General features: G+C 34.2%; 4 protein-coding genes across 6 annotated transcripts; 1 reads left to right on the top strand and 3 right to left on the bottom strand.

Annotated features, from left to right (window-relative positions):
• On the bottom strand, positions 1 to 4,739 carry LOC112714400 (uncharacterized). Of its 2 annotated transcripts, none has more exons than XM_029289500.2 (9): positions 3,808 to 4,739; positions 3,404 to 3,553; positions 2,971 to 3,111; positions 2,606 to 2,728; positions 2,431 to 2,493; positions 2,263 to 2,340; positions 2,059 to 2,166; positions 1,222 to 1,769; positions 1 to 763 (listed from the first exon to the last, which is right to left on the bottom strand). In XM_029289500.2, exons 1-9 carry the CDS (start codon positions 4,370 to 4,372, stop codon positions 152 to 154), a joined length of 2,388 nt encoding a protein of 795 aa, XP_029145333.1. In that variant the 5' UTR covers positions 4,373 to 4,739; the 3' UTR covers positions 1 to 151. The 2 variants fall into 2 exon arrangements, with proteins under 2 accessions (XP_029145333.1, XP_025621774.1); XM_025765989.3 differs by having other exon boundaries at positions 2,263 to 2,343.
• An 897-nt stretch (positions 4,740 to 5,636) lies between these two features.
• LOC112714404 (seipin-2) lies at positions 5,637 to 8,651 on the top strand. Its single transcript, XM_025765992.3, has 2 exons — positions 5,637 to 6,929; positions 7,900 to 8,651. Exons 1-2 carry the CDS (start codon positions 5,775 to 5,777, stop codon positions 8,395 to 8,397), a joined length of 1,653 nt encoding a protein of 550 aa, XP_025621777.1. The 5' UTR covers positions 5,637 to 5,774; the 3' UTR covers positions 8,398 to 8,651.
• Positions 8,652 to 9,180: 529 nt separating this feature from the next.
• On the bottom strand, positions 9,181 to 10,862 carry LOC112714406 (aquaporin NIP1-2). Of its 2 annotated transcripts, XM_025765994.3 has the most exons (4): positions 10,676 to 10,862; positions 10,177 to 10,599; positions 9,833 to 9,894; positions 9,181 to 9,607 (listed from the first exon to the last, which is right to left on the bottom strand). In XM_025765994.3, the coding sequence occupies exons 1-4, from the start codon at positions 10,775 to 10,777 to the stop codon at positions 9,403 to 9,405; spliced, it is 792 nt and encodes a 263-aa protein (XP_025621779.1). In that variant the 5' UTR covers positions 10,778 to 10,862; the 3' UTR covers positions 9,181 to 9,402. The 2 variants fall into 2 exon arrangements, with proteins under 2 accessions (XP_025621779.1, XP_025621780.1); XM_025765995.2 differs by lacking the exon at positions 10,676 to 10,862 and having other exon boundaries at positions 10,177 to 10,605.
• A 6,853-nt stretch (positions 10,863 to 17,715) lies between these two features.
• LOC112714405 (pyridoxal 5'-phosphate synthase subunit PDX1.3) lies at positions 17,716 to 19,935 on the bottom strand. The gene has a single exon (XM_025765993.3). It carries the CDS (start codon positions 18,965 to 18,967, stop codon positions 18,038 to 18,040), a length of 930 nt encoding a protein of 309 aa, XP_025621778.1. The 5' UTR covers positions 18,968 to 19,935; the 3' UTR covers positions 17,716 to 18,037.
• Positions 19,936 to 20,552: the final 617 nt, after the last annotated feature.

The following is a 20,552-nucleotide window of genomic DNA, read 5'->3' on the forward strand; positions in this document are numbered from 1 at the left end:
TTCTATTCAACTCTGTAACTTGCATTCCATATATAGTACAATTCGTAAATCACACACTTCATTCACCAATTCCCATATTAACAACCTTTTCTCTACCACCTTATGTAACTAAAATAAAACACACAAAAAAAAAAAGAAATGTTATAATTAATTAAAGCCTAGTGGCTTTGTAGCTACGCTGTGGCACTTTCCGAAACGTAGCCCATATAAGATCAATGTATAATGGAAACTGAGCCAGAGCAAAAAGTGTGACTGGCAAGCATGTCACTGCATATATTGGAAGTGCAACATCCCTTAGCTTGTTCCGAAGCACAAGAAAATGGCCAGCACAGAAAGATACCAGCATCGACGTAATTGACATGAACAATGCTGTCAAACCCAATATAAGCTTCCGAGGAAGATTATTCCCGAAATCATACTCTTGATACCGAGATGTTAGTATGGACAGGAACAGCACCACCGCGGTAACAGAGCATGCAAGAGCAACAAGTGATGCCATGGCGAACACCTTGAATGCCGCCGTGCCTTCCAACGTTGGCACGCCCGTGTCTTCCTGGACTCCACCAGGTACTGTGGTGGAGGTTGCAAAGGCCACCGTCGCAATCAGAGCAGCCACCACGGAGCAAGACTCCGAGGTTTGCTTCAGCCATTCCCCGCCGCTTTTGACGAGCTTCTGGTGAGATTCAACCAACACCTCTCTCGGGGTTTTGCAGTCTTTGTTGTATCGACCAAAGAAACGTGGTGGCATAGAATCTTTGACAAACTGTTTGTGTGCATCATATTAATTAGTCTTTTGTAATAATAATATCTAAATTAATTAAGATAAAGACTCACGTGTAGTTGTCTTAAGTGCGGTCGACTCCATGTGAAGTTGATAGTTGGGAAGCATTAGATAAAATTTTAGTCAAATTATTCAAATCATCTAACGGCTCTCAGTTATCAACTTCACATGAAGTCGACTGTACTTAAATTTTTACTTAGATGGTGAAAATTTAGGTGCAGTCGACTTCATGTGAAGTTGATAGTTGAGAAGCATTAGATAAAATTTTAGTCAAATCAGTCAAATCATTTAATGACTCTTAGTTATCAACTTCACGTGAAGTCAACTGAGTTTCCACCACTTAAAATTTAGTTAAATTTATCAAATCATCTACTGATTCTTAAATATAATATTAACTTCATACGAAGATAACTGTATCTGAATGATGACTTCGTACTTACCATATACCACTTGAGTTCCCAGTACATTTGCAGGGCTGCTCCGGGAATGATCCAAGGCGTATAGTCACCAAGCTTGGCCGCCAAGTGCAGCGCACTGTTGCCTTCATGGTCCACTTTTCTAAATAGACTTTCCTTTATGCTTTCTTTCTTCAGCAGGAACTCATACAAGTGCGGTTGCCTGTGCTCTACAGCCAACAGCACTATGTTCTTCTTGTTGCAATCCATGTCATGCACTGCTACTGGAAACATTTCCAGGATTCTCTCCACCATTTCTATTACCCCATTCCTTGCTGCTATTAATATTGGTGTCTCCATCTCCTTAGTAGCTATGCTGGTGGAACCATGCTGCTCATTTCTGGTTCTATCCAAAGCATCATTATTATAAACATTATATGGAGATGTCCCTTGATCTTGCTCTTGAGGTCCACTACTGCTGCCATTGCCATCATATTCATACAAGGACACTCGCTTCAGAAGTTCGTTCATTACTTGATTAGACCATATGTGCTTCTCCTTCTTTCGCCCTATCCTCTTGAATATGTTTGTCCCTTTTATTAGTACAACATATATATCACATTATCACTAAAAAATACACTAATCCCTTAATTATGTCAACCATGAATTAATCTATGAGGAGTACTAGGAGACAGCAACTTTTGTGATTTGTAACCATCAAATAGCTATCAATAATGATTTTAATAGTGTGAGATTGGTATGAGATTTCATCCAATGACTTACTTTTCTTTGCTGGTTATATGCTGGCCAGAATTTAATAAAGTTGCTGGCTTCCTAGACTTTTCCTTAATCCACAACGCCCTATATATATGTTTGACATACCTTTTCCAAAGATTACCAAGATGACCGTGTATATAAAAGCGAGGAAGCTAGCACAGCATTCGTAATTTTCTGGAAATAGGGGGTGCGACCAAGCTTCAGATTCCGACCCTAAACAATTATTTACATCTTGCTAATTAGATTCTTATCTATGTTGAGTATATTCGAATACATTTTATAATAATAATAATAATATGTAGACATCACCTAAGGAGTTTGTGTCAGCATTAGTTTTCTCTTGTGCTTCACCATCCTCTCCTTGTTCTAATTGAGTTTTCAGATATACTACTTTTACATACAAAAATTGAAGCAACATTTTTAGTTAAAAGTATACATGTGAGTATGTGTATCACTAATTAATAGTTCATCCCTCACCTGATGAAGAGTCTGTCTCAATTTCATTGACAGTAGATTTCTCTTGTGCTTTAGAGTCCCGTCCTAGAGTAGTTTAATTTTCAAATATTGTAACAAAATAAAATTGTTATATCAAATCATAACATATGGTAATTGTTCTGCATGCACTAAAATGCAGCCCTATATATGGTCTTACCTAAGAGGTTTGTCTGAGAAGCAATTCTTTCTTGTGCTTCAAGGTCCCTTCGTTGAGTTTTATTATGATTTTTTCTTGAACATTTTCCAATCAGAAAGGTTACCACGGGGAATTTGGTGGTAGCTGGTGGATACATAACTATAGAATCAAATCATTCCTTTTGCGGTACATAGACTCAAATTAAATCACATCAGTTGCAATTAATAATAGTAAGTAATATAATTCTTCAATGACTTGATTTATATGTACCGATGAATAAACTACAATAACAGTAAAGTATAAACTATATCAAAATCAAACTTATATAATCTACCAAAGGAGATCGAGAGAGAACAGAAGAGGATATGATTGATTATTTTGCATACCAACCCAGGCTGCATTTTTCATCAGGGTCATAAAGTCCACGCATGCTTGATAATTCTTTGGATATCTAGTTTTGCTGTTGTCTCTCATTTCAGTTTGTGGCCGGTAATTAGTTTCAGCTTTCAGTTGCTTTACACGTATACCTTCCAAAAATATATAACAGTTATAATAATGAAATTGAGGATAAAAGGTATAAGTATTATACTATAATATACTGTGAAATAATTATAATATCAGCTATATATGTAGGTGAAAACTCAGGTGGAGTCGAATTCATATGAAGTTGATATTTGAGAGTCGTTAAATAAAAATCTAATCAAATTAGTCAAATCATCTAACAGCTCTTTCGTATCAACTTCACGTAAAGTCGACTCACCTAAGTTTCCAGCATGTATGTATGCATGCACATGTGTGAATATAATTAATAAGAGTTACCGTGATAAATAAATGTTTCTATTCGGCCAAGACGACTGCCACTTTTAAAAGCAGAAGGCTTGGTTGCAAGGAAATGGAGAGGAGTGGCTCCCCTTTCATTCACCCAATTCACAAGATCTCCATATAACTGAATTATTTGGAATGCTAATTCTGTAAAACAGCTCAATTAGACACACATAGATCAAGAAATAAAATTAAACCAATCCATGTCTCTATCATCATTACCAAAAGGAAAAGTCTAGGGGACCAGCAATTTTGTTAAATTCTGGCCAGCATATAACCAGCAAAAAAAAGTGAGTCATTTGATGAAATCTCACACCAATCTCACACCATTAAAACCATCATTGATAGCTATTTGATGGCTACAAATCACAAAATTTACTGCCCCCTAACATTGCTCTTACCAAAATTATCGGCAGCAATTGTAGAATGAAGAATGGTGTCACCATCATTTCTTCTGCAGTTAGAGTAGTTAACGGGAGTCCCTGGTTCCTTGTGGAACATATAATGAAGGATCATGAAAGCTTCTTTTCTTCCATGGAAAGCAGCAAGGAAAAGAGGGGTCTCGCCATCAACGTTTCGAAAACTCACCAGCTCGGGATCAGCATCAGCAATCACCCGAACCATGTTGTTAGTCCCCATGGAAGCTGCAAAGTGCAATGCCGTGTTCTTCCTCTTATTCTGGATTCTCAGAGCCTCTTTCTTACTCTTCTCTTTCACAATCAGATCCACAAGCTCTGAAACCACCTCCTCTTGGCCGTCGATGACTGCCAGGTGTAACGCGCTTTCGCCTCCCCTCGTTATCTTTGCCGTGTGAGCTCTCTTCTCCTTCTCGTAGATCTCAACAACTTCCTTCCATCTACCTTCCATGCAGATTTGGAAGAGCTGCTTCGTATTCTCTTGTTTCTTTATCGTCTCATTACACGTCACACTCTCAATATGATCAGTATTATCATCATCATTTCCCATAACTACTTCTCACTCACTCAATAATCTATGTATCATCAGCATTCAGCAGCACTTTTTATAGTGATTAGTGAAACTGATCAAAGCTTATGAATGTGTATTTATGCATTTGAATAATATATTTCTATTTTATTTATTACTTGGATATGAAGTTATCTTTATCCGATCCTACCATATAAAGTGGAGATGTTCATGTTTGTTCCCATTGTTGGATCTCCAATCTGCAGCTCTTTATTTCGATTAAGTCTCTTCAATTCCTTTTTTTCTTTATCTGACAGCGTTCGTTCGGTTGGAAGCAAAAAAGTGCAGGCAGCAACTTTGAAAAACTGAATTGAAAATAGAAACAAGGCTGATTTTACTGCTTTTGAGTATGAGAGATTCCAACATATTTGGATTTTATATTAATTGGAACTGTTTTTTTGCCCAAAAGAAAATTCTTTGAGAGTAATCCTGTTGATTATAATATATTTAAAAAAAAAAAGAAAAAATTCTAAACACATACAGGTACAGTAAAAGTCTGGAATGTTTTATTTGTTGCTAATGGATTGGTTGCTTTTGGTGAGTATCTGTGCTGAGTTTCCTCTCCAAGTAAAGTCACAAATTGCATCTTTTCTACGTGTTTCACGACGACGATTATAGAATACAATTAAAGGACTTTGTTATCATTTAGTTTAACCTTCAAACGTCAAATGTTATGTTTCTTCATTTGCTGACACACATTTACATTTAAGAGTATGGCATAGGTTAATTCTTAATATATCTTCTATCATGAAAATAATTTAAAAATTACTAATATTTTTTAATTTTACAATATATATTTAGTTAATGTATTTTAAAAAAAGAATAAAAAATTAAGCGATCTTAATAACTATATTTAAAAGACAACAAAATTTTAATTGTTTTTGTTAGATACATTAATTTAAAAAAAAGTCTAGGATTCAACAGTTTTATTGAAATTTTGTTAGCACATAACCGACAAAAATAAAGTGAGTAATTACACACTTTTAAATAAAATTTTACATTATTAAAATCATCAATAATAATTAATTAATGACTATAAATTATAAAATTTATTCACCTTCTAACATTTTTCATTAATTTATATAGACTTATTCTATTAATATAAAAAAATATTAATAAAAAAATTAATTGATATTATAAAAATAAAATATATTTTTATGAAAAACCTTGTTGTTTTTCAAAGTAATTATCAAGCTATTTTGGGTTTTTTCTCTTTTGCTTACGCAAGTACTCCTAATATTATTTTAATGCTTTCATGCAAAACGAGTTGGATTATGTCTAAAAATGAACAATACTCATCTCTATTCTCTACCCTTATTTTTTAATAAAATAAAAATAAATAAATAAAAGGCAACCCAATCTTCCAGCGTCTTCCCTCTCCGAGATGGACTCGCCAGCTTCATCAATCCACAAAAACGACGCCGTCCGCCTCAATCACTGCTCCTCCTCCTCTTCCAACGCCGTCTTCCACAACGCCGAGGAACCTTCTACCTCGAATTCTACGGTTTCGGATCCTCAATCCCTTTCATCACAACCTCCAATTTCGCATCCCCAACGACCTTCTCCGGCCGCCAGAATCCGCCGCCGGAAAATTAATCGTGATTCCCAGGGCAAGGATCCGGAAATTTCAGCTCCCGATTCTTTCCTCACTTCCGAGAGCAGCGATTTCACCAATGGCGCTAAAAGCAGCTCCCGAAATCACAGAGGCCCTCGAACATCAACAAAGGAAGAGGAAAGTCCTGCCGAGAAATGCGATTCGAACGAAGCAAAACGTCAACGCGCTCGCGCAGTTCAAGTTTCAAGTTCCGTGAAAGAAGATAACAATGTGAACAACGAGGAGTCGACGGTTACCTCAGCTTCGAAAGACGACTCGCCGGGGGATTCAGCCGAGTCACCGATTCAACACGGCAACTCGTCCTCGAGTTTCCTCGAACTAGTTGCAGGGCTTGTAATTAAGGCGATCGCATTCGAAATCAAGCTAGTCACGATGTTTGTGACGTATCCGCTATTGTTCGCGTTTCAATGTTGCATGTTTTGCGTGGACCCATTGGGGACGACGAAAAAGGGCAAGGCTTTCGTGACAGGAGTTTTGGCGAGAGTGCGTGGCGCTGTTTATGGTCGTGTGGGGCATTACTTCAAGGGTTGGTTCAACGAGAACGATTCAGTTTGGAGCTTGGCGCTTCGTTGCGGGTGGGGTTTGTTGTGGTCGATCTACGTTTGTTTCGTCTTGTTTGGGCTCTTGGTTAATTCTTTTGTGGTGAGTGGGCTTTTGATGAAGTGCTTTGTGGAGAAGCCGATTCGGACGAGGGAAGTTTTGAACTTTGATTTCACTAAGCATAGCCCTGTGGCTTATGTGCCCATAATTTCGTGTGATGCTGTTTTTGGTGGAAAATATTCTGAGAATTTGAACAACGACGTTGGTGTTACCAATACCAAGTGGAGGGGTCAACGTTTTATACCTTATAAGCACAAAGTGCAAGTCACTCTCTTGTTGACAGTTCCTGAGTCAGGATACAACAGAGATCTTGGGGTCTTTCAGGTACATATAAATCTATCTGATTCCTTTTCTGCAAGTTTTGTTTTGCTTTGTGATTTCGGTGATTGTGATTTAGTTCTAAGCAAGTTTTGTATGTTCTGTTACACTCTGAGCTTAGTAATCATAGGGGAAGTGATTGTGATTTAGCAGGGTATTCTTTTTTTTCTTTTGTTTTTTTCATTTTTCTTACTCTGATTACAGTTTCTTCAATTAATAACTACAGAATTTGATTTTCTTCTTTGTTTACATTATTAAAGTTGTGGATCTTGTCATAGGTTTCACTTTTATAGTTGAGAGGATACACTGTAAGAATGAGGTATTATATGTTACTATGGAAGAATAAGGACCTTTGGTGTGGGGTAATACTATTTGCAGTCATGAGTTTTCACCTTTGAACATTGTTTTGTGTGGAAACTCTGAAGTTTCATTAAACCTTTCCCTTTCCAACTCCCATTAGTTTCTTATTTGTATTACTTTAGTATTGTTGGCGTGTGGTTGGAAGAAATTTTGGTAAATGATTTATCAAAAAACGGAGAAGAATTTTTTGTTGTAAACGTGATCATAGACTTTTAAGAATGTGTCTCATTTGAAAGGAGTTCAAAGGCCTCTTTTCTTGCAGTGTCTCAGTCACATCTATTGAAATTTTAGACGAGATCAGTGGAGTCTGATTGTTGATGCCCTTTTCCAAATGTATTGTTGAGTTCTTCGAGCAATCTTTTTCATTATTTCAAGCCAATGTAGACTTAACGTGAAATTTGTGTAAAGATATCAAAAACATTTTCAAAGGCCTTTGCTTAATAGCTCATACTTTTAGGTGAAATGATTCTTTGACGTGTTATTTACCTATGACAAGTGGATTAATTGTATATTTCTTGAAGCATCTTTGTTAAAACTGTTAGAACTAACTATGATAACTACAGTGCGTAGTTTTCCTATTGCCTTCTTTTGAGTTTCTTCTATGACTCATTTCTAGGCCAGAGTTGATTTCCTATCGGCTGATGGTAGAACCATGGCAAGCTCAAGTAAACCTTGCATGTTAAGATTCAGCAGTGAGCCTATACGATTGATCATGACTTTCCTCAAGATTGCTCCTCTTGTAACTGGTTATATGGCCGAAACCCAGACTCTGAACGTCCATATGAGAGGTTTCATTGAAGGGGATGAACCTACTTCGTGCCTGAAGGTGACACTTGAGCAGCGAGCTGAATATCAACCTGGCGCTGGCATTCCTCAGATATACGATGCATCTGTGGTTATTGAGTCCCAACTTCCATTCTTTAAGAGGATTATTTGGGTTTGGAAGATGAGCATATTCATATGGATCACGATGATGGTATTCATAATTCAGTTACTTTTTGTTCTATTGTGTTGTAGACCTGTAATTATTCCTAGAACAAGGCAAAGAGTTAGCAGACCTGCAACCCAAAATAATCATCAGGTACAAAATTTAGCAAGGCATCCTAAATTCTAACTTTTTCCTTTCTTTTTTTTTTTATTTTAATGTTCATTTTAATGTTAAATTCCTTTACAGTCACAATGTAGTCTTTTAATTACATGCGATGTATAATGTAATTTTGTGTAGCCTGTTAATTTGTTAATGAGGTATATGGTTAATCGTTCCTGTATCTGTTCATTTGATATATACATATATTTTTTGGGTATTATCTGTTCATTTAATGTAATTGTATTTGTATACTTTTATCAATAAACAGCTTCCTTTCGGAATGTTGTATGACTTGTATACTATTATGACAAACTTGTATGCAATGTGCTCAAGGAATTTTGACACTTCTGATTACCTATTTACCTACCTCGTGGATGAAGGTGGTTTTTGTTTTTGTTTTTTTTTTTTTTTTTCAACCTTGGATGTTATTTGTTTTTGTCATACCTTGGATGTTGTTGTTTGGAGTCGTTGGACACCTTTTTACAAACCCATAGAAAATATGAAACAGGGTTTGCTACGAGTTTTGTTAAGGGCTTAAGGCCCAAACAAATTATTGAACTTCTATAGCTGAAGTGTTTGGTCATCTTTTTTTTTTTTTTCTGGTCAGAAAGTGATTGGTCATCTTCCAAGCTCATCATGTGACCACATGGTTGGGCTCATTTCCCTTTCTTATTCAATACTGTACTTTTAATTAATTTAATTCGATTGGACTAGTCATTAAAGTGCCTAACTATTAACTAACGATAAGTTAACAAAGAATTAATTACATATTCCGGTCGTGGACAAAATATTTAAAAAGGAAGAAAGAAAAAACGGAAAGATTATTTTAACATAAAATACAATTCTGTTGGACTTAATAACATACTCGTTAATACACAGCAAAGTACAAACTTTATATTTTAGAAGAAAGTTGGGAGTGAAGTGTGTATATAAGTACAACGAAAGGCCACGTGAGAAAACTGAACTGTGTTAAGAAAAACCATACAACGTGTGATGTTGAAGACTAGGAACATGTTTGCTTATATCTGATCTCTATTTACTCCCCTTGAAGAAAGAGGCACTCTTGATGATCTCACGAACCGGCTTCTTTGTGTACCTAACGAAATTGTAGGTCCATGCACCAGCCACAGCTCCAACAATGGGTGACACCAAATACACCCATATTCCTCTGTATTCACTGTGCACAATAGCTGGTCCCAATGATCTTGCAGGGTTCATTGATGCTCCCGTTAATGGCCTATTCAAAAATAGTTGAAGTCAATTTTATACTTTAAGTGCATTTCACGTGAAGTTGATGACTGAGAGCCGTTAGATGATTTGACTAAATTTCAATCTAACGGTTCTCAATTATCAACTTCACGTGAAGTTGAGTTTTCACCTATCTTTTGTTTCTAGATGAAACATGTCTTATTTCAAATTTATATTATATAATTTTTCTTAGGCTTAATGTTTAAGTTAATACCCTGCAACGAGCACATTTAGTAGAATAGTAGATCCAACTGCAAGTCCAGCCAATTCACCAATCTGCAAAATTTAAAGCTCAAATGAAATTATTGTGATACTAGTGTTTAATCCTCATAACTCACTCCTTTAGATAGAGAATTTGGCAGGGTAAGTTACCACCTCTATTAATTATGGTGGAAACTCCGTTGCAGTCGACTTCACGTGAAGTTGATATCTGAGAGTCGTTAGATGATTTGACTGATTTTTTACTAAATTTTTATCTAACGGCTCTCAGATATCAACTTCACCTGAGTTTTCACCATTAATTATACTAACTAGAACCAAACCGAAAGAAAATGTTACCGCTCGGTTATCAGTGGCCACCCCAGAAATGACGAACATGAGAAAGAAAGTGATTATGAATTCAATAACGAGAGCTTGAACGTGAGTCACAGATGGAACGGTTCCGGGAAACTGGTTATCCTTGCCCGTAAATAAGAGTCTGAGAGCACCACTTGCAAGTGTGGATCCAAGAACTTGAGAGAAGATATAAGCAGGAACCTGGTTCCAAGGGAACCTGTTGATGGAAGCAAGAGCAATGGTAACTGCAGGGTTGAAATGAGCACCAGATATGTGTCCAAGAGAGTATATTAACACCATCACAAGCAGCCCCCAAACTGTTGCGATTCCTGCAAGTGTCACCACCTTGTCGTTGTTGAGGTTCACAACCAATGAACCACACCCTGCAAATATCAAGAAGAACGTTCCCACTGCCTCTGCTACCATCTGCATCATATTCATATCCATTCAAGACAAAAGAGGCAAATAAATAAACAACACACACACATACATACATACATACCTTTTGCAGAAGAGGCACAGTGACCTTGGTGTCTGACTCATCTTCATCATTGGTAACACTCATTACAACATCTCTGTTATTATTGTTATTATTATCTGACATGACTGAGAATGAAAGCCAAGAGAGAAGAACTAACAAGCTAAGCTAAGGGCAGAAACAAGCAACACTATCCGTCAATGGAAGCTGTGTGTGCCAATGCAATTTATAGCAACACAAAAGTGCTAGAGAGAACAATGGACAGAGTCACTGTACTGATAGAAAATAATGAGATTATTATTATTATTATTATTGTTATTATTAGGCTTTTCCATTTCTTCAAAGGATATATGATGGAAACAAGATTCGACTCTAATGATTCAATCAACTTTAAAACTATTTCTTTCTATTTAAATTGAAATATTTGTTATTTTACTTATTTGCATGTGTCCATAAAAATTTATTGTAATATAGCTGATGATAGATAAAAATATTCTTGATTTGCATATACAGCAACAACAACATCAATATCAACGAAGCCTTCTCCCACTAGTTAGGGTCGATTACATGGATCAAATGATGTTATTGAGTTCTATTATGTTTTTTTATTATGTATCATGTCTACAAAAAAGAGCATTTATATGTAAATCTCGTTTAACTACCTCATGGATAGTTTTTTTTAGGGAGTGGATCCTCTCCAGTAAAAAAAAAAAAATTGGATGATATCCAGTGGAAGATCTCACTCTTCATTGCATTCTCTCTCTCATTTATTTCTGGTCCCACTTATAGAATTAAAGGTGGGAGATTACACTTTATTCCCTCCAGTGACAAAAAAATGGAAAGGATCCATTTCCGTCTTCTTAGGTCTTCCTCTGCCTTTCATCCTTTGTCTATCTTCCATCTCATCCACCCTCTGATTGGATATTCTGTTAGTTTTCTTCTCACATGTCCAAATCACCTAAGACGCGATTCTACCATCTTTTCTATAATAGGTGCTACTCCAACTTTCTCTCTTATATTTTCGTTCCTTATTCTATCTAATCACGTATGACCACTCATTCATCTCAATATCTTCATCTCTGCCACACTTAACTTATGTTCATGCTCCTCTTTGACTGCCCAACACTCTGTACCATAAAACATAACTTTGTCGTGGTATCTCCACCACCTCCATGAATTTTCATGTTAGAGTGCATATATTTTATATCCTAAATCTTAACCTTCTGTACCATAAAACATAACTTTGTCGTGGTATCCACCACCTCTATGAATTTTCATGTTAGAGTGCATATGTTTTATATCCTAAATCTTAACCTTCTGTCGTTTTGACTTTTATCTTTACCTTTTTTTGTGAATTAGCTTATTTACTGTCGTCCGTTCACGAAAACACAAGAACCCTTACTCATTTAATACTACTCCCAGACACCGATGCAGCGGCTCTTGCTCATTTGATATTGTACTCGAGCCATACAAAGCGTTGCTTTCAGGCAACGACCTAGTTTTAGCGCAATAACGTTTTTGATCCATGTCATAAAAATTTGACTAAGTTTTTATGTTGACTGTCGAAAGCCTAACACAACCTTATTTTTTTATCTGAATTTAAAACTGATTATGTACTGCAAGTGTAGTATAGACGGAATTATTTTTGATTTACATATATCACAGGATATTTAATTTGTAATATTTATATAATATTTAAGTAATTTTATTATTTTTTACCATTCTCCTAATATTAATATAATTTTAAAAATAATATAAATGTAATTTTTTTTATTAGAACAATTTTGTAATTGAAAAAAAAAATCGAAGTTCTAATTCAGTATATAAAAAATATAAATTTTTATTTTAATATTCTTAAAAAATGTCATTAAAATACTTGTTAGCAAAGATTCATACTGATTTACTGAGCAATAGTCGGATTAACAATTACAGAAATGTATGTCTAAATTATAACGAATAATAGATAAATGAGTTGATTACAAAACATGTTAATTCCTAAAATAATCTTTCTATAAAATGAACAGAAATTTACAAAACAAGAGGTAGAAAATTTTTATTCTTTTTCACATATAAACCGATTTATATTTTTTATTGATTTAAGGGTGAGAATGCTTTTTATAGTTACACTTTATATGTTTAAGACCGAAAAAACTTTCAGTCACACTTGAACGAGGTAGATTTTAAAGGGAGCTACTCAAATAAAATTGTTAAAAATATTTTTTAAGTGTAATTTATTTATTTGATCACGCTTTAAATAAAAATAATACTTTTATAATATATTAAAATCTAATTTTTTAATTCCTTATCTAATGATTAAAAAAAAGAATTTTTACATAAAAACAATTATAAAATTTTTATTAAAATATCTACTTATTTTAAATATATATATGTTCAGAGACACTAGAATACATACCATATTGAAAAAGAGTATATAAAATATAATTTTAATACAATGATATTCTAAATAATTTTACATAATCATTCCATAAAAAATATAAATTCATAATGGAAGATTAAATTTATGTAATTGGAGTGATAATAAACATTTTTATGTAACATTAAGATATATCAATGGAGCGGAATCTTTATTTGTAAGTTGTAACAGCTTGAGTTATGGATTTTGGGGATCTAGTTAGTTTGCATTTAATTGTTGACGTCTTCTCTAGCTACCGAATTCAGAAACAAAAATAGAGATGATCAAAATTTATTATTTTTAATTATTAATAATTAAAAATATAAAATAAAATATATTATTAAATTGTTAAATTAAAAAAATTAAATTAAAAAAAGTTAAATTAATAATTAAATAATAACTAAAAATAATAAATTTTAATGGTTTTAACATTTTTCATTTAAAAATTAATGTAGCATGAGCGGCCACTCATCACCTTTAATATCAAGGGACAAGGGATTCGATCTTGAATTGATTTTTCATCATTATTATATGGTTTTATTTTGTATATGACTTGACAAAGCAAGAACAATTATGATCTAAGAAGTCAAAGTATGCCAAAAGCTAAGGCTCTTAATTATTAATAAATATAAAAAAAATCATTCAAAAATAAAAGATCACATTTTACTCTCTAAAATACAAATTTAAAATTTAAAGAATCTAAATTCAATAAAATATATTTCGTCCTCCTTTTATTTTTCTCACAAATTTTTGTTTTTGTTTTTTCGCCAAAAGAGGTGGATACTCGGGGGTATATGTAAATATTAAGTATAAAATATTTTTAAAATAAAATTAACACAATTATAATAAAATTTAATATAATTTAACTAAATATATTAAATTAAACACAATTCAAACATAAATTAACATAATATATATATATATATAATTTTTAACGTATAAATTAAAATAAGTTTAATTATTTTATTAGTTATTATAATTTTATTAAATTTCTATATTTTTTTAATTGAGTCTTTATATTATTTTTAATTTTTGTAATTAAGTCTTTTTTGTATAAACAAATATTAAAATTAATAGAATATTACTTTAAAAAAATATGTGATCAAACATCTAATTATATTTTACAGGTGCTTCAATTTTGGCTCTTGTCGAGAGCGAAACCCTAAAACCCTGTTCCTATAAAAATTTTACGGGTTATATTACTATTTCTATCACGAATATTTGTGGGTAGGAATCTTTTTTTTATATTCCTAATCGAAATTGAGGTGAATACTGAATAGAGTTAGAGATGTGAATTAACATATGAGAACATTATTAGTATTTAGTACATGCAGAAGCATAAATAATCAGGATTGTAATACAGAGTTATGATCATGTACCTGAAACTAAATATATGTAATATGTTCCTCCCGAAATTGATAGTATAATCATTTGCGAACTTATATTATACTAGGGTTCAACTGAAGTACTGAACTAATACATAACGGGATCATATATGATGACACTTTATTCATTAAATTTTGCATTTTTAATTTTAAAAAGATATTATTACTCTTATTTGATCTGTATTTCTTAAAGTAACGTGCTTTTTAATTTAGCCCGCTTACTGCATCATATAGCCAAATCTGATACTAATGTTCGAGCTAGTTTATTGGATAGGATCCAAAATATCAATTCGGAACAATATAATATAACTAAGATTAATGATTACGTACAACCTACATTTTATTATAGTCAAAGAAAAATTTTATTAGAAAAATCCATATAATATATATATATATATATATATATATATATATATATATATATAAAATTAAAAAAAAGAAAAGAACTCATAATGCCCTCTTTGAGTCTATATACAGCTTATAATAATAAGATAATTATATACAGCATGGAAACCACCAAATAAATAAGAAAGATTGCAACGAAACGAAGAAAGGATATTAATCTTTAGTGTACGTTATTAAATTTAAATTTTTTTATCAATACGACTAGGTATTCTTTAAATTTATCTTTTTTAAATAACTTTTAATTACACTAATTTAAAAAATTTAAAATAAATACATTTAAATAGATTTAATATTTTTAAATTTAAAATATAAATTTAAAAAACAGTTTAAGTAAAAGTAAAATCGAACAATTTAATATTAAACCTTCTAAATTTTAACACATTCCAAAAGGCTGCATTTACATATTGAGAAAACTCCGGTACATGCATGGCCTCCAAATCCAACGACCGCATGAAAGTCGGTTCCACAAACGACTGCTAATTTGCTAGTGCATTTGCCACATCCGCCATATCTGCCACCATAGTATTGTAAGCTTGATCTTCATATATACTCGGATCAACGACCTCATAGTTACTTTTAAACTCTTTCTCACTATCACTTGTAATCTTCCAATTCAATATCTCAGTCCGATGCAAATTGAAATTAGACCGTCCGACCGCTTTTATGGTGATTCGATTTTTCTTTTAACAATAAAATCGGACTGTCCGATTAGTGAACGGCCCGCCCAAAAAAAGAAAACCCAAAAATCGCTAGGTCCAATTTGAGTGCCTTGCCAAATTTTTGTCTTGCAGCTAAGAAATTGGTGAGTCCGATTTCATTGGACCAAAAAAATTTACCATCCATGCATGAAATTAGTGGGTCCAATTTCTTTGCACTCAGCCACAAATTAGACGGTCTAATTTATGTCCCCTCTCAGCTGTAAAAAATTGGACCGTCTGATTTTTTTTCATCACCTAAATGCCGTCACAACAGTGTAAAACTCCCATAAATTTCATAACCCAGCGTTTTACCAAACTTGGTCTCATATGCAACAAAATTAGCCTTCGCATGAGTCATTGTGATGTATTGCTTAGGACTTAAAAAATGGTATCAAAGGAGAAGTACAAGAATATACCAAAAAAAAAGGAGAAGTACAAGAAGTGCTATCATTTTGGGCCAAATGGATTCATCGGTACTAATTAAATAGGCCCAACCCAACCTAGTTCTACTTTGGAAGAGGTCCAATCTTTCCTACCTTCTGTCGAATTCTGAGACTGTATAATATATACAATGCATTAATAAGAGTCCAAACCATTCTGGGCTTCTAGTAAGAAGCTAAACCACTAGCTTAACGGGTTCAGATAAATAATAAATCATGTAGGAAAAAAAAATTATGCAGATCGACCAAAAACAAAAATAATGAATTATGCAGGATTTTTCAATTATTTGTATGCGACATAAAAATTTATAAGACTTGGGATGCCATAGAAAAATAATAATTTATCAGGATCTAATATATTTAGTATCATAAAATTTACTAAATAAAATACATTCAAAGTAATTCGATTCTCAGAAATTTCTGCATCGTTCCCAGAAAATACCCTTGTCCTGTTTTTCAATTCCACCTAAATGATGTTGTAACAATTATGAATACCCACATGCCTATTTTAGTTAATATTTGGACAAAGTATATATATATATATATATATATATACAAATTATAATTTGTGTCAGTGTGCAATTTGTTTAGATGCACTACTTGCTCTGTGCATGTGGTACTAGATCTTATCCGGGTTTCTATCTTCATGCTGCTAAGTTTGCTACCAATTGTATTTGTAGGTCTAGTTGCCGATGTTGTCCACAGCTAATTATGTGACTCATAACCTTTGTCTTTGTAGGATACAAGCAAAAACTCTACACACACATTTATTTTATAGTATACTCAGAAAAATCCCCTTAGCACACATAAATTTATTTTATAGTATACTCAGAAATTCAGAATCAAGGCACACTATAGTTATAACTAATGGCTAAGATTGAAACGTGTTATGCACTTATGACCCAAAATGTTTTTATAATAATATTTTTATGATTTATAATTAAAAAAAAAACATCGAATGCAATTAAACTATTAAAGTAACAGATATAAAGAGACCAAATAAAAAAGTAACATAAAAGTAAACAAATGCAAGGGAGATTAAGAAGCCAAAACTCCAAAAGCTTCTGTAATGAACAGGTAGAGTAGAAAACTTTAGCAAATATTTTACCATAACTCCCAAATTCGGTTAAATGACAGCAAAATTTGGTAGATGAATTCAACATTACCAAAAGAATACAAGTTAGGAAGATGAGAAGCTATAATTACTTAACATTAGATCAACATGATTCTAATAAAGCTACCATGAAGTATGAACAGAGAATCTGGTATTTTGTTTCAATTAGCTATAATCATAAAATACAAATGCTAAATGTTTTGGGGTAAAACACCCTATTTGGTTGTTAAAACATGAATTTAGTCAGATTGTACAACATAGTAAAGTGTCATTAAGGAGCATAGCTTTCAGCATCCAACATTCTCCACAGCCGCCACACAGAAAACTTCACTTCCCTATCACAATTCCAGAGATACCAACCATCCTACACACTTACAACCTAGTTTAACCATTCTAAATTAAAATAAACCAATAATTTTACACATTATAACCCAGCCAAGCCCTAGCTGAACCAATTCAACTATGAACTCATTTTGTATATGGTTCAAAGTTCAAACATTCTCTCATAGTCTCATCAACCACACAAATTAACCAATGAAGCAGTTCTATATCAGCTCAGTTCAGTTCATAAAGAATAATTTATAAACAGAGCAAGGCTAACACCAAAGATAACATTCAAAATAAGAATGCTTATAATTTATGCAGCAACGTAAATAGACATACTTGATCAAACACCTTACCATCCAACGTTCAGACCAACCAAGTATCCCCTCTTACAACTCCCAAATTGCATTCTTTTTCCCCCCCTAAAATTGTCCCAAACATCAAATTCCCAATAACAAACACAATAATAACCTTATTATCATGACAATTAAGAATAACAACAGCTACCAACACTAGGAAAAAGATTAATTAAGAAAAAGTAAAACACTTTTTTTTTTGTTCTTCTTCTTCTTCAAAAGATCCAATTGCAGCAAACCCTAACTTACTTTCATTCCGACCTGTTGGCGAACCTCTCGACCTTGTCGTCGTTCAAGTTGATGCCCACCATGGCCTCCCCAAGCCCGCAGCTGACCTCCGCCAGCACCTCCGGGTCACTGTAATGCGTCACGGCCTGGACAATAGCCCGCGCCCTCTTGGCCGGGTCACCACTCTTGAAAACCCCGGAGCCGACGAAAACCCCGTCGCATCCCAGCTGCATCATGAGCGCGGCGTCAGCCGGCGTGGCCACACCTCCGGCGGCGAAGTGCACAACGGGAAGCCTGCCAAGCTGCTTGGTCTGCATCACCAAATCGTAGGGGGCAGCAATCTTCTTGGAGAAAGTGAAGACCTCATCATCATCCATGTTCCTCAGAACCCTAATGTCGCCCATGACGGACCTCACGTGGCGTACGGCCTCGACGATGTTGCCTGTTCCAGCCTCTCCCTTGGTCCTGATCATGGCGGCGCCTTCCCTGATGCGGCGGAGGGCCTCGCCAAGGTTGCGGCAGCCGCAGACAAAGGGGATGCGGAAGTTGTGCTTGTTGATGTGGTTGTCCTCGTCGGCGAGAGTGAGAACCTCACTCTCGTCGACGTAGTCGATGCCTATGGCCTCAAGGATCTGGGCCTCGACAAAGTGGCCGATGCGGGCCTTGGCCATGACGGGTATGGTGACGGCCTGCTTGATCTCCTTGATTAACTGAGGGTCACTCATGCGGGCCACGCCGCCCTGAGCCCGGATGTCAGCGGGCACACGCTCAAGGGCCATGACAGCGCAGGCGCCAGCCTCCTCGGCAACGCGGGCCTGGTCGGCGTTAACGACGTCCATGATGACGCCGCCACGTAGCATCTGGGCCAGGCCGACCTTGACGGAGAAGGGGGACTTCTTGGTCTCCGTTATTGCGCCGTTACCGTAAACGGTTACTACACCAGAACCTTCCATTGGTTGCGCAGAAATAACAAACGGCTAGAGACTGTGTGTGTTTCTTTTAATTTATCTTGTTAGTGTGTGTGTGTTGTGTGTTTCTGAAAGGGTAACGAATGAAGGGTTGGGGTTGGGGCCTTGGGGGGTTTAAGTAGTGTTTCAACAATCACGTATCTCGATGCCTCATTTGCCTTCAACCCTGCCTAATCAAACATGGCCACGCATTCCTCTCCTTCTATATATGTGATCATCATAATTATCACCTTTTTTTTTTACTATATACTTTTATATATTCATTTATAATTCTATAAAATATTAGGATATTATCAGTGTTTGAACTCAATTCGCTGACGCTTTTAAAATAAACAAATTGATAAAATAATAAATTTTTAATTCAGATAATAAAATTTATATATGATAAAAATTATAAATTTATAATAATGATTTTTTTTAAAAGATCTAAATTCAAATTTATTAGGCCAAGCAAGCAAAAAATCACGATAAGCAATGGTACACACATTTGGAGGGGTACCTTCAATCTAAAGTACTTTACACTTTGCAATAAGTTCGTGTCGTATCTCTTTATTCTTCTATCATTATTCCTGCTTTCCCAACCTTGTCATGTAAGAAAATCTAGGATTTTTATTATTTAAGAAATTCATTCATGTCATTTATTTTTTTTGAAAGACATTGGGTTTCTCTATTTTTTGTTTAGTCTCTACAACTAAACGCAGTTGCTTAACAAGTAGCACAACTAGTCGTCTGAGCATAAATTGCTGCTCTCAAGATTTTTGACATATTCATGGATTGCAATATTAGATCCAATACTACTGCATATTTTGAAGAAACTCGAGTTCTTCTACTCAAACGAACCAAGACCTTAATATTAAGAATTATAATTTTTATGTTGAATAGGAAGACACAAATCATGGGCGGCAACCATATGTAAAGGGGAAACCACGACAGTTTTTTCTAATTAAGGCATTGTGGCATTTCCTGGGCCAACAGAAATGCTTTATATATATAATAAAAAATAAATAAATTTGAGCACTGTGATATTTCCTACTGCCATTTGTGGCGACTTGGTTTAGGTTAACTAATCAAATACATTAGCAAATGAAAAAGAGATGAGGACAGCAAAGCTAATATATAATCTTGTTATGTGGGTATAAAAAAGTAGTCACTCAAATAAATATTATATATATATTTATATAGGAAAAGTATACGTTACCAAGAGAGAGTCTGCCAACTATCATCAACACGTGATAAATTAGGATTAAACCATGATTAACTTAGATGTGCCTTTATTTAGTAGATGGGCTTCATATCCAGCCCAACTCAAGTTGGCAGATTTTGGCAGATAAAAAGTTGGTAACGTAGCACTACTGATTTATATAAATATATAATAATTAATTTAGTAGTTAATTTTTAGATACACGTAATATTTTTTTAATATAATTAAACGTGAAAATATAAACTAAAAAATAAATAAACAATTTTCTAACTAAAGGCTCCTAAAGAGTAAGTATAATTCATAAATCACTCAAGATAAAATAATGGCTATATATAATTTTTTTTTTTAAGTAAAAGAACTCAATATATT

The sequence above is a fragment of the Arachis hypogaea genome, chromosome 10 (genome assembly GCF_003086295.3).
Source record: "Arachis hypogaea cultivar Tifrunner chromosome 10, arahy.Tifrunner.gnm2.J5K5, whole genome shotgun sequence".
Taxonomy (NCBI): domain Eukaryota; kingdom Viridiplantae; phylum Streptophyta; class Magnoliopsida; order Fabales; family Fabaceae; genus Arachis; species Arachis hypogaea.

What these genes read in the sequence shown, in the direction of transcription:
- LOC112714400 (XM_025765989.3), bottom strand. Translation starts at nt 4,372, where the DNA reads ATGGGAAATGATGATGATAATACTGATCATATTGAGAGTGTGACGTGT. An exon ending in AATTGCTGCCGATAATTTTG is followed by an intron (nt 3,554 to 3,807) that starts GTAAGAGCAATG and finishes GCTGTTTTACAG; the next exon opens with AATTAGCATTCCAAATAATT. An exon ending in TGAGACAGACTCTTCATCAG is followed by an intron (nt 2,344 to 2,430) that starts GTGAGGGATGAA and finishes TGTATGTAAAAG; the next exon opens with TAGTATATCTGAAAACTCAA.
- LOC112714406 (XM_025765994.3), bottom strand. Translation starts at nt 10,777, where the DNA reads ATGTCAGATAATAATAACAATAATAACAGAGATGTTGTAATGAGTGTT. An exon ending in CTGTGCCTCTTCTGCAAAAG is followed by an intron (nt 10,600 to 10,675) that starts GTATGTATGTAT and finishes AATATGATGCAG; the next exon opens with ATGGTAGCAGAGGCAGTGGG. An exon ending in TGGCCACTGATAACCGAGCG is followed by an intron (nt 9,895 to 10,176) that starts GTAACATTTTCT and finishes TAAATTTTGCAG; the next exon opens with ATTGGTGAATTGGCTGGACT.
- LOC112714404 (XM_025765992.3), top strand. Translation starts at nt 5,775, where the DNA reads ATGGACTCGCCAGCTTCATCAATCCACAAAAACGACGCCGTCCGCCTC. An exon ending in GAGATCTTGGGGTCTTTCAG is followed by an intron (nt 6,930 to 7,899) that starts GTACATATAAAT and finishes ACTCATTTCTAG; the next exon opens with GCCAGAGTTGATTTCCTATC.
- LOC112714405 (XM_025765993.3), bottom strand. Translation starts at nt 18,967, where the DNA reads ATGGAAGGTTCTGGTGTAGTAACCGTTTACGGTAACGGCGCAATAACG.